This window comes from Geotrypetes seraphini, chromosome 1 (genome assembly GCF_902459505.1).
Source record: "Geotrypetes seraphini chromosome 1, aGeoSer1.1, whole genome shotgun sequence".
NCBI lineage: Eukaryota > Metazoa > Chordata > Amphibia > Gymnophiona > Dermophiidae > Geotrypetes > Geotrypetes seraphini.
In genome coordinates, this window is record NC_047084.1 from 487,189,751 (window position 1) to 487,202,433 (window position 12,683).

At 50.1% G+C, this 12,683-nt stretch overlaps 1 protein-coding gene across 2 annotated transcripts in view; it reads left to right on the plus strand.

The window, feature by feature from the left end:
* ECPAS (Ecm29 proteasome adaptor and scaffold) overlaps positions 1-12,683 on the plus strand; it is a 336,957-nt gene that overhangs the window by 186,800 nt on the left and 137,474 nt on the right. For both annotated transcript variants that reach the window (XM_033926317.1, XM_033926309.1), the window contains exon 25: positions 8,300-8,445. In XM_033926317.1, the coding sequence (XP_033782208.1) occupies positions 8,300-8,445 (146 nt within the window). The remainder of the gene's footprint in view (positions 1-8,299; positions 8,446-12,683) is intronic.

Sequence of the window (12,683 nt, forward strand, 5' to 3'; positions counted from 1 at the left end):
ACCAAAAAGTTCAATTTTTTGACTAGTCTTTCCATTATCCCAGAAATCTTGCAGGTCATTTTGATGATCTTTGATGAACTTGAGGCATGCAGCAGTATATTATGTATTTTTAAATATATAGTATTTATCCCAGGACAAGCAGGCATGATATTCTCACATGTGGGGTGACGTCATCTACGGAGCCCCGATGCGGAAGCATTTTCAAGCAAACTTGATTGAAGATTTAAGTTTGCTCTGCTGCTCCACGCATGCGTGCCTTCCTGCTCCACTAGGGGGCGCATCCCCTCGTGGTCTCCAGTTCAAAATTTTCCGCTGAGCCTAGAAGTCGTGTTTTTTCAGGCTCTGCCCCAACTGCCTTCTAGCACCGCGATTTTCTTATTTTTTTTCTCGATTAAGTCGCTGTGCACGAATTTCTTCTTGTCAACTTGTTCCTGCTTCGTTTTTGAACCGACCCGGAGGCTTCCGGGTCTCCGTGGCCGCGTGGCTACTCGAGCCGCGGCCACTTTCGATTCTATGTCCCGACCTTTGACCGGCTTTAAAAAGTGCACCCGGTGCGAGCGGCTTCTTTCCATCACAGACCCGCATCGCCGGTGCATCCTCTGCCTGGGGGCCGCTCATCCAACCGACTCCTGCCCCCAGTGTGCTACTTTCCAGAACCGGGCCCTCCGCCGAAGAAAAGCCCGCATGGCGGATCTCTTCGCCGCCGACCAACCCTCTACCTCGGCCTCGAGGTCTGCCCCGGCCTTGACCTCGGCCCCGAATACCTCGGCATCGCCTCGAGACTCGAATCTGAAGTCCTCGGGACAACAGAAAGCCTAGGCTCCGGGCAAGTCCCCTCTTCCCTCTTCAGGTTCCACAACAACGAAGAAGCCAGCCTCGGGGACACCGGCGACGCATGGCGGAAATCCCATGCTCACAGCCCCGGCGAAGCCCTCCAAGCCTTCGGGCCGTGCCTCCACCACACGGGAATACTCTGATACGAGGTCGCCCCCGGTGGAGCACACCGAGGCAGTGGACATGCCCTCGATGCTGTCCGTGCCCGTTTTCCAGGACCTACTCCGAGCGATGATTTCATCGGAGTTGTCCGCTGCAATGGCCCATCTACAACCAGCCTCGACCTCGACCCCGCATGTGCCAGACCAGCCTGAGCCTCGCATCGAGCCACCTCGAGGAAAAGCGCGCAAGCTTCGCCGCATCCCATCCTCCTCGGACTCCTCGCTGAGACGCCCGAGGCGCTCTCCCTCCACAGACCGCTGCGGGGCAAAACGTCGTGCTAAAATGACAGAAACCTCGAACCGCGGTACCTCCAAGAAGGCCCGAGGTTCCCCCACTCTACGAGGCCTTTCACCTATACCTCGTACGGGATCGCTGAGGGTGACGGAGCTATCACTCTCCAACCCGCGCATCCTCCGAACTCCCCCTCGGGCTCCGATCCGAGGTTTCAGACTTTCACCGAGGGAGTCCGGGTCGAGGTCACCGATTCGTCATCGATCGGTACCCTGAACCCCGGCATCGTCTCCGAGGGGCTCCTTGAGACGGCGGAGATCCACGACCCCGGAACACTTTCACAGTGATTCCCCAGTATCGGAGCGTGGATCGGAGCAGGAGCCTTGATACTCGAGGGAAGCCTCCCCATCCTTCTCCACCCGACGGAGGTCTCATTCACCGACCCCGCAAGGGGCCTCGGGAACATCCCGCCCATCCTTCTCTCGCTTTGTCCAGGACATGGGCCACGCTTTGGACTTAGACCTCCAGTCCGACTCCAGATACTCTAAAGAGTACCTAGCGGAGCTGGATATGCCATCACTGCCCAGAGAGTCCCTTCGCTTACCGCCTAACCCGGTACTCCAACAGGCTTTCTTCAGAAACCTCGAGACCCCCTATATGGTCACAGCAGTACCCTCCAAAATGGAGGCTAAGTACCGTACAGTACCCTTCCCGGGATTTGAACAACTGCAGCTCTCCCACCAGTCGCTGTTGGTAGAATCCTCCTTGAAGAAGGCTCACCCCTCCAGGGTCTCAGCGGCGGTCCCCCCAGGCCGAGAAGGCCGAACCCTAGACAAGTTCAGCAGGAGAATATATCAAAATGCGATGATGGCCTCTAGGGTGCAAAGCTACACTTTCACCTTCACATCCTATCTCAAACATCTCATTGGACTACTGAGAGCCTTTGAGACTGACTTACCGGCCTCTCGCCAAGGAGCGTTTAGCCTGCTTGCAGAGTCCCTCTCCAACCTACGCCTCCATCTATTCCACGCGGCCTACGATGGCTTCGAACTCTCCTCCAGAGAGGCAGCCTTTGCTATCGCCATGCGCCGACTAGCTTGGTTGCGCCTGGTCGACATGGACCCCAACTTACAGGACTGGCTGGCTAACCTCCCCTGCGTGGGTAAAGAACTGTTCGATGACACTATCGAGGCGGCTACAAAACGCCTCTCCGAACACGAACGCTCGTTTGCCTCCCTCGTGCGGCAAAAGCCAAAACCATCCACGTCCAGGCCGTTCAGGGCCCCTCCGCGCCGCTACCCACAAAAATCCACTCCTGCCTTCTCGCGGCCTCCGCCCAGGCGCCCGCAAGCCCACCATCGGGCCCCGCCCAAGTCCCAACCGCCTGCGACAACCAAACCGTCCCCGTCCTTTTGACGGGACACGCGGAAGGGGGCGGGCCCCCTCCGCCATAGTCCCAGGCCTCCTTCCCATCGGGGGTCGCCTCAAGGTCTTTTACCCTCGCTGGGAACAAGTCACGTCGGACGCATGGGTCCTTGGCGTGATCTCATCAGGATACTCTCTCAACTTTCAGGCCATTCCTCCAGACAACCCCCCAAGGAATTGCCCTCCCAACCGGACGCAGCTACCCCTACTCCTCTCCGAAGCTCGAGATCTGCTTCACCTGAGAACAGTGGAGGAGGTTCCCCCGGCCAACGGGGGAAGGGCTTCTACTCCCGTTACTTCCTGGTACCGAAAAAAACGGGAGACCTTCGCCCAATACTAGACTTGAGACACCTCAACAAATTTCTGGTACGGGAAAAATTTTGGATGCTTTCCCTGCCAACCCTCTACCCCCATGATCGACGAGGGCGACTGGCTCTGCTCCCTCGATCTGAAGGAGGCGTACACACATGTTCCAGTGCACCCCGCTCACCGCAAGTTCTTGCGTTTTCAGGTGGGAGATCTGCACCTGCAATACCGAGTCCTCCCCTTCGGCCTAGCATCGTCACCTCGGGTCTTCACCAAGTGCCTCGTGGTGGTCGCAGCTACCTTACGCTCCCAGAGTCTTCAGGTTTTCCCCTACCTGGACGACTGGCTGATCAAAGCCCCGTCCAGGGAAGGGGTTATCTCAGCGACCCAACAGATAAACTTCCCAAAATCCCAACTACGGCCCTCGCAGTCCCTACAATTCATCGGGGCCACGCTGGACACGGTTCGCCTCCGTTCCTTCCTCCCCCCTCCGCGTCTAGAGGCGTTAGTAAGTCTGAGCCGAAGGATCTCACTGATGACCTCGGTATCAGCTCGACAGATGATGACTCTCCTGGGCCACATGGCCTCCACCGTCCATGTCACACCCTTCGCCCGTCTCCATCTGAGAATCCCTCAATGGACCCTGGCCTCTCAATGGCGTCAAGACCGGGACCCGATCGATCGTCCCGTGACAGTGACTCCTTCCTTGCAACAATCGCTCCGCTGGTGGGCCGACTCTTCAAATCTTTCCAAAGGTTTGCTCTTCCTCGCCCCTCCTCACAGCAAGGTACTCACCACAGACTCGTCGGAGTACGCTTGGGGAGCCCACCTGGACGGCCTCCGCACTCAGGGGATGTGGTCAGCAGAAGACAGCCGCTGTCACATCAACGTGCTAGAGCTCCGGGCCATCTATCTCGCAGCTGTAGCTTTTCAACATCTGCTTCACGACCGGGTGGTTCTCATCCGAACCGACAACCAGGTAGCAATGTACTACGTAAACAAACAAGGGGGGACAGGGTCTTGGCCCCTCTGTCGGGAAGCCATGCGCCTCTGGAAATGGGCAATCTCCAACAACACCTTCCTTCGAGCGGTGGAACAAAACTGTCTGGCGGACAGACTCAGCCGCCTCCTCCAGCCACACGAGTGGTCACTGCACTCTCAGACCCTATGACAGGTGTTCGAAAAGTGGGGAACGCCGCAAATAGATCTGTTCGCATCCCCCCACAATCACAAACTGCCCCTCTTCTGCTCCCGGATACACTCCCCGGACCGACTCGAGGCCGACGCCTTCCTCCTCGACTGGGAGAGAAGGTTTCTGTACGCGTTTCCGCCGTTCCCTCTGATCCTGCGGACGCTAGTCTACCTGAAAACGGTGAAAGCCACCCTGATCCTGATTGCTCCTCGCTGGCCACGCCAGCCTTTGTTTTCCCTTCTACTTCAACTCATTGTCAGAGATCCACTGCCTCTGCCTCGGTTTCCCTCTCTACTATCACAGAGTCAGGGTTCGCTGTTACATCCCAATCTTCAATCTCTTCATCTGAATGCTTGGTTTCTTCCCCCCTGACTTCTCTCCCCGTGTCTCAATCTGTCAAGGAGATATTGGAGGCCTCTAGAAAGACCTCGACGAGAACCTGCTATTCTCAAAAGTGGACTAGATTCTCAGCCTGGTGCTCCTCTCACAGCCAGGACCCGGTGTTGGTCCCCGTCCCTCTGGTCCTTGACTATTTACTTCAATTATCTCACTCCGGCCTAAAGACCAACTCCATTCGAGTACACCTCAGTGCGATTGCGGCCTTTCATCAGCCCCTGGAAGGAAAAGCCCTCTCGCTCCACCCCTTAGTCTCTCGCTTCATGAAGGGTCTTCTGAATATTCACCCTCCTCTCAAACCCCCTCCGGTAGTTTGGGACCTTAACGTGGTTCTGGCTAAACTAATGAAACCTGCATTTGAGCCCCTAGACAAATGCCATCCTAAATTCCTCACGTGGAAGGTGATTTTCCTGCTTGCACTCACTTCCGCCCGGCGAGTTAGTGAGCTACAGGCCCTGGTAGCGGACCCACCGTTCACTGTTTTCCACCATGACAAGGTAGTACTCCGCACACATCCAAAGTTCCTGCCTAAAGTAGTGTCTGATTTTCACCTCAATCAGTCCATCGTCTTGCCCGTGTTTTTCCCCAAGCCCCACTCTCACCCCGGAGAAGTGGCGCTTCACACTCTTGACTGTAAGAGAGCGTTGGCCTTTTACCTCCAACGCACTCAACCACACCGGAAAGTCCCACAATTATTTTTGTCCTTCGACCCAAACCGGTTAGGTCACCCAGTTTCCAAGTGCACCTTGTCCAACTGGTTGGCCGATTGCATCACCTTTTGCTACGCTCAGGCTGGTCTCGCGCTGCATGGTCGAGTAATGGGACACAAGATCCGAGCGATGGCAGCCTCCGTAGCGTTCCTCAGGTCCACACCTATTGAGGAAATATGCAAGGCTGCCATGTGGTCTTCGGTTCATACTTTCACCTCCCACTACTGTCTGGACTCACTGTCCAGAAGCGATGGCCGGTTCGGCCAATCGGTATTGCGAAATCTATTTGCTTAAATTGCCAACTTCCCTCCATCCCTTTTCAGTTAGCTTGGAGGTCACCCACATGTGAGAATATCATGCCTGCTTGTCCTGGGATAAAGCACAGTTACTTACCGTAACAGGTGTTATCCAGGGACAGCAGGCATATATTCTCACAACCCGCCCACCTCCCCGAGGTTGGCTTCTTTGCTAGTTAAGTGAACTGGAGACCACGAGGGGATGCGCCCCCTAGTGGAGCAGGAAGGCACGCATGCGTGGAGCAGCAGAGCAAACTTAAATCTTCAATCAAGTTTGCTTGAAAATGCTTCCGCATCGGGGCTCCGTAGATGACGTCACCCACATGTGAGAATATATGCCTGCTGTCCCTGGATAACACCTGTTACGGTAAGTAACTGTGCTATATTGTATTATTGTACATAAATGAAACCCTAATATGCCAGACTGTGTATACAGTACACCACAGGAGAAACGGAAAGAAATGCATTTCTTCTTGAAGTCCAAAATATAAAAACAGATGGAAATTTTCAAAATTGATATTTCAATCACTAAATTGAAAATAAAAGCATTTTTCCTACCTTTTGTTTTCTGATGATTTTATTTTTCTGATCATCTTGTTCTCTCTGTGCTCGTAACTCTCTTTCCAGGGCTTCCTTATGCATTTGATGTTTCTTTCCTCTCCTTCACTTTTTGCACTATGCATCCATCTTTGGTACTGATTTTCATATTCAATTTTCTTCCATTTTTCTGCCTCCATCTCAAATCTGCCTCTTTCCATCTCTTCCTCTCTACTCCGTCCATGTGCACCATCTCTTCCCTCTCTTCTCGCCCACTTCCCTCCATCCACCATATCCTTCTCCTCCCCTCCATCCATGTGCCCCTTATTCCTCTCTCCTTCCCCACCTGCCATTCCACCTGTTTTCCCCACCCAGTTCTGATGCCCCCTCACCATGAGAATTATAATGAGGTTGCTTGTGTGGCAGCAATTCTCTAGCGTTGCCCACGGTTTCCACTGCATGGTTCCTTTACTGCAGTCTGCCCAAGCGGAAACAAGAGTCTCTGAGTCTCAACGCATCTAGATAGGTAGAACCGATATTTCAGGCATCATGCTGTGGCTTTCATCAGGGTATGCTGTGAGGTCTGCAGTTTGTCTTTATATATAGTGTGTCCGCTGACCTGATCAAGAACAGGTCCATTGGTCATGAATTTGCATTTTGGCGGGAACATGTGTTGGACACAATTTTAAATTCTGGTGGGGAAGTCTGTGGTCACATTAAAAAAAAAAAAAAAAAAAAAATTCTGTCTGAAAAAAGGGGGTGGAAGCTTTTAGACTGAGGGAAAAGGCATTTGTCCTCGACCCCAGCCCTTTTTGCGCTAAATTTCTTTTGGATGAGTGGTTGCCATGCTTTGTTTATGGAGAACCCTTTATCTCCATTGAAGTTATTGGGCCCTAGACTTGGGGGACTGCTTTAGTTCGTCCATATCATTTGTGACTACTGACACTAGAAAAAAAGATTAGGTTCTTACCTCGATAATCTTCTTTCTTGTAAATAGTCCTGAAGCCCCTCCCTATGAGTGGGCTTCATCTGTCTTTGGTCTTACTTTCAGTCTTTCTGACCATGAAGAATTTCTCTGTCTCTCATCTAAGCTGAAAAAATAAAATAAAAGAGATATCATGTCTGACTTTCTGCTTCTTAGCAGGATATGCAAGTAGCTACAAGCTTCATAAATGTTGTGCTGGTTACACTCAGTTTTGTATAATTTTGCTAATGTTATACTTGTTTCAGAGCAGAACAGAAGTATAGTGTTGGGGTATTCTTCCCGTTGCCCTCCTTCCGGTGATGTCTTCTATTACAATGGTTCTTGACTGCTTTTGTACAAACTGATGGGGACAAGAGCAAGCCTGCTGGAAAGGAGGTGGAATTGAAAGATGGGTAATTTAATTCTACAAGCAACTTGTGGGTTCTGATGTGTAACCCTAGCTTTCAGGACTACTAGGCACATCTATAAGAGAGAAAATTATCGAGGCAAGAACCTAATCTTTCTGTCATCTTCTGCTAGTCTTGTGAGAAGAGGCACAAACCTCTGCCTCTCCACTGGAAAAGAGGATCTGTGAGGATGATCAGAAGGGTAGAAGAGGACTTGATTGCACTTGATCAAATCAGGCAAGGGTTTGGTTTACCCCAGGCCCCATATGCTGCCTTAAACTGGGTTGACAAAAGGATAGCAAGCTATTATTTGAAGGGTAGCACTTGCCTTCCCATAGTGATGCCTGTGCCTGGTCCTTCAACTTTAATTTTAGAAAACAAATTTGTCTTTTATTTATTCTTTGCCAAATGTGGTGTGAATTAAGTGCTAGATACGGTCATAGGGCTAACTTTATAGATACATTTTCATGTGTAAATGTCTTTTTGCATGCATAAAATGTTTTTTTAATGAAATTATTTTAGAGGTTATTCACCTAAAAGTGTTCATGGTGTTTAGAAACTACATAGTTTTACATGCCTAGACATTTTCTGGGGCAGAGTTTAGATGGTGTGTGGATGGAGTCATGATTAATGCACATTATTTATAAAATGCATACTAACATTTACATCTGCTCCCGAGGTACTTATGCCTTTATAAAATAGGGTTTTTTGACTTCCAAACCTAAGCTACCTATTATAAAATTTTATCTTGGAGGGGAGAAATTGAGAATTTGTGTACCAATGGCATTTTTGTGACTTAAGAGCACATCATCTTTTTTTCCCTTCTCTTTTTGATATAGACGTAAAGACGAATGACGTGGTCCCTTGGGTTCTTGATGTGATCTTAAGCAAGCAAATTGTTAGTCCCAACCCACACATTAGACAGGCTGCTTGTATCTGGCTTCTGTCAATGGTGAAAAAGCTGAGTACACACAAAGAAATCAAGGTAATTTTTGAATATTCTGTTTTCTAGGAGTTCATTCCCTGTTCCTAGGTGGATAAGTAAATAAAATATTGTTTTTGTAACAGAATTCTAAATGGCTTGGTAGTAAAATATATTTGTGTATGGTATTGAAAGAAACGGTACCTTTTGTGGAGGTTTTTTTTAAATCAGATAAAATTCATGTATATTCTGGAATTGCAGTAAGAAAATATAGTACAATTTGGATAGTACTTCTGTCCACACTGGGAATTTTGGGCATACCTTAAAATCTTATGTGGTTTTATATTTCTTCCTCCACTCCAATGAATTCAGAATTTGTAGCAACAGTGATAGCTCCTCAGTAAATTCTGTGCTATGAGGGGCTAGTCTCTATCCAATCATTTATTAAAATGAATAAGCTGAGTTAGGCTCAGCTGAATGTCTCAGCAGAGTGATCAAAGACTAAATCAGGGGTGTCCAACCTTTTGGCTTCCCTGGGCCGCATTGGCCGAAAAAAATATTTCTGGGGCCACACAAATGCTGCAGCAAGACAGAGGAGGGAGCCGGCAAGATGGTAAATACCCGGGGGCAGCAAAGGAAAACACTGCATCGCCCTCGACCGGGTCCAACATGCAGCCCTTGGGCCACAGGTTGGATACCTCTGGACTAAATGGACATTAAAGCTACATTTCCCTATGCTTCCTCTAAGAATAGGGTGACAACAGCTAATGGACTGTTTTGAAAAAAGCCATACCTCAACCATGAATACTTTGTAGCTTATTTGTAAACTTCTGACGACTGATTTGTACTGGCCACCAGAGCAGCAAAATTAGACGGACAGCTCACCAACCTGCTGTCTTCGACCACAGATTACAAAACCTTCAAAAAAGAAACTGTATACTGTATCCTGTAGTATACTGCATCGAGTGTCACATGTATGACTACCTCCCCTCCGGGAGGCAGGCTTACAGATGCGGTCGATGTCAGGAACTGGATAGCCTAAAGAAGGAGGTCGGGAGACTGCAGATCAAAGTCCAGGAGCTGGAGGGACTCTGTGCCGCAGGGGTACCATGGGAAATCAAGGCAACTAACGATACCACCAGAGAGAGCCACATCAATGAGCAGGTCAGAGAGCTCGAGAGATTCATCGAGGAGGCCTGCAAGATGGTAGAGACACGGGATCACCAGCAGTTCGAAAGGGAACCATCAGATGGAGGACAGGACCCACCACCAGAAGCCGGGGGAGAAGGACCTTGCAGAGGAACCAATCAGGAAGAGGAAGGACTGGAGGGTCAAATCACCGATACAGACCTGAGACCCAAGAGGAAGCGGAGAAAAGGGAAATCTGCAATCGTGGTGGGAGACTCAATCCTGAGAGAGGTGGACAGTCACATAGCAGGAGGCAGACCAAACCGCCTAGTGACATGTCTCCCAGGGGCGAGGACAAAGGACATATCTGACAGAATCGAGAGGATCCTGGAGGGAGCTGAGACGGAGGAGACAGCAGTAATAATCCACGTCGGAACAAATGATGTCAGCAGACGGAACTTCAACAGAACTACACTGACCGAGCAGTTTAAGATCCTGGGGAGGAAACTGAAGCTGAGGACAAGGAAGATAGCCTTTTCAGAGATCCTGCCAGTACCGAGGGCAGATGCAAGGAGACAGATCGAGCTGCAAGCAATAAAGGGATGGCTGAGGAGATGGTGCGATGAGGAGGGTTTCCACTTTGTACGGAACTGGACAACCTTCCTGGGGAAAAACAAGCTCTACAGGAGAGACGGACTGCACCTGAGTGCGGCTGGGACGAGGATGCTGGCACGCAACATCCAGACCAGCATAGACATGGCTTTAAACTGATAACAAGGGGAAAGCCGATAGTCGATCTGACCTCGACACATCGGACCACAGTATCAAGCAAGGATACTGAATCAGGAAATGGCAATAGAGGGCTCGAGACTGTGTGGACATTTTCTGGACTAAAACCCAAAGACGCCTTGCAGGGATCAAAGGAACTTAAGGAACTAAAGAGCAACAAAATGAAGAAACAGCCAGAAACAGAGGGCTATCCAAAGTCGAAGAAGCGGACGGAGGACGGGATAGACACACCACAGGAAGAAGGTGAACAGAACGAGGCTCGGGGACTGGCAGACCGTGAGGGGATCGACAGGAGCACCAAACCACGAGGAGAACCAAATGAGAAGGTAACCAACCGGGACTTAATTTGCCTATATAGAAATGCCAGGAGCCTAAGGACAAAAATGGGAGAGCTAGAAGTTATAGCCAGTAAAGAGGACTTGGACATAATAGGAGTCACAGAGACATGGTGGTCCGAGGACAACAAATAGGATGTGGCCCTGCCAGGGTACAAACTCTATAGGAGGGACAGGACACACAAGAAGGGTGGAGGAGTAGCACTGTATATAAAGGACTCCATTCCTTCAACCAGGATGGAAACGACAGTAAGGGCGGACAGCTTGGAATCAATATGGGTTAAACTGACAGGAGGAAATGGAGCAGACATCAAATTGGGACTGTACTATCGCCCACCAGGACAGCCAGAAACAAACGACCAGGACCTGGAGGACGAATTGAGGCAGGTATGCAAACTTGGAAGTGTGGTGGTTATGGGGGATTTCAACTACCCTGGAATAGACTGGAACACTGGACACTCCAATTGCACGAGAGAAACTAAATTCCTAGAGGCAACGAGGGACTGTTACATGGAACAGCTGGTCACGGAACCAACGCGAGGGGATGCCACTCTGGACCTAATCCTGAATGGGCTAGGGGGACCCGCAAAGGAGGTGGTAGTACTAGCACCATTAGGAAACAGCGATCACAACATGATACAGTACAAACTAAACATAGGAACACAAAAGGTGAAAGGAACCACAACGACAGCACTCAACTACAGAAAAGGAAATTACGAGGCCATGAGGAAAATGGTGGGAAAAAAGCTCAGCAACAGCTCAATGAAGATGGAGACCGTAGAGGAAGCCTGGGCCCTACTCAAGGGCACGGTGCTCGAGGCACAAGACCTGTACATCCCAAGATTTAGGAAAGGGTGCAAAAAGAATCGAGCTCAAAACCCGGCGTGGATAAACAATGCAGTAAAAAAGGCGATAAGTGACAAGAAATCATCTTTCAGAAAATGGAAAAAGGACCCAACAAGGGACAACCAGAAGGAGCACAAAAGGCACCAGAAAGAATGTCACCGAGAGGTTAGGAAAGCAAAAAGAGAGTATGAGGAAAGACTGGCGGGGGAAGCAAGAAACTTCAAACCATTCTTCAGGTATGTGAAGGGGAAGCAACCAGCCAGGGAGGAAGTGGGACCATTGGACGACGGAGACAGGAAAGGAGTGGTAACAGAGGAAAAAGAGATAGCTGACAGATTAAGCAAGTTCTTCTCGTCAGTCTTCACGAGAGAGGACATATCCAATATCCCAGAACCTGAGGAGATCATAAATGGAGACCACGATGAAAAGCTGGTCCAATTAGAGGCGAGCCGAGAGGATGTCCTCTGACAGATAGACAGACTGAAGAGTGACAAATCACCGGGCCCGGACGGCATCCACCCAAGGGTAATAAAGGAACTGAGAAACGAAATAGCGGAAACACTTTGCCAAATATGTAATCTATCCTTGAAAACTGGGGAGATCCCAGAGGACTGGAAAATAGCAAATGTCACGCCCATCTTTAAGAAGGGATCAAGAGGAGATCCGGGAAACTACAGGCCGGTGAGCTTGACCTCGGTCCCGGGAAAGATGATGGAAGCACTGGTCAAGGACACAATCTGCGAGCACATAGAAAAAAATGGACAACTGAAGGCGAGCCAGCACGGCTTCTGCAAGGGTAGGTCGTGCCTCACGAACTTACTGTACTTCTTTGAGGGAATAAACAGCCAGATGGACAAGGGGGAAGCCATAGACATCATCTACCTCGACTTCCAAAAAGCCTTCGACAAGGTACCTCACGAAAGGCTGCTTAAGAAGCTGTGGAATCACGGGGTGCAAGGGGATGTACACAGATGGATCAGACACTGGCTGGCGGGCAGAAAACAGAGGGTTGGAGTAAAAGGGCATTACTCAGACTGGCAATGGGTCACGAGCGGAGTCCCTCAGGGATCGGTGTTGGGACCACTCCTGTTCAATATATTTATCAACGACCTGGAGACGGGGACGAAATGTGAGGTCATTAAATTTGCTGATGACACCAAACTCTGTAGCAGGGTCAAAACCAAGGAGGATTGTGAAGACCTG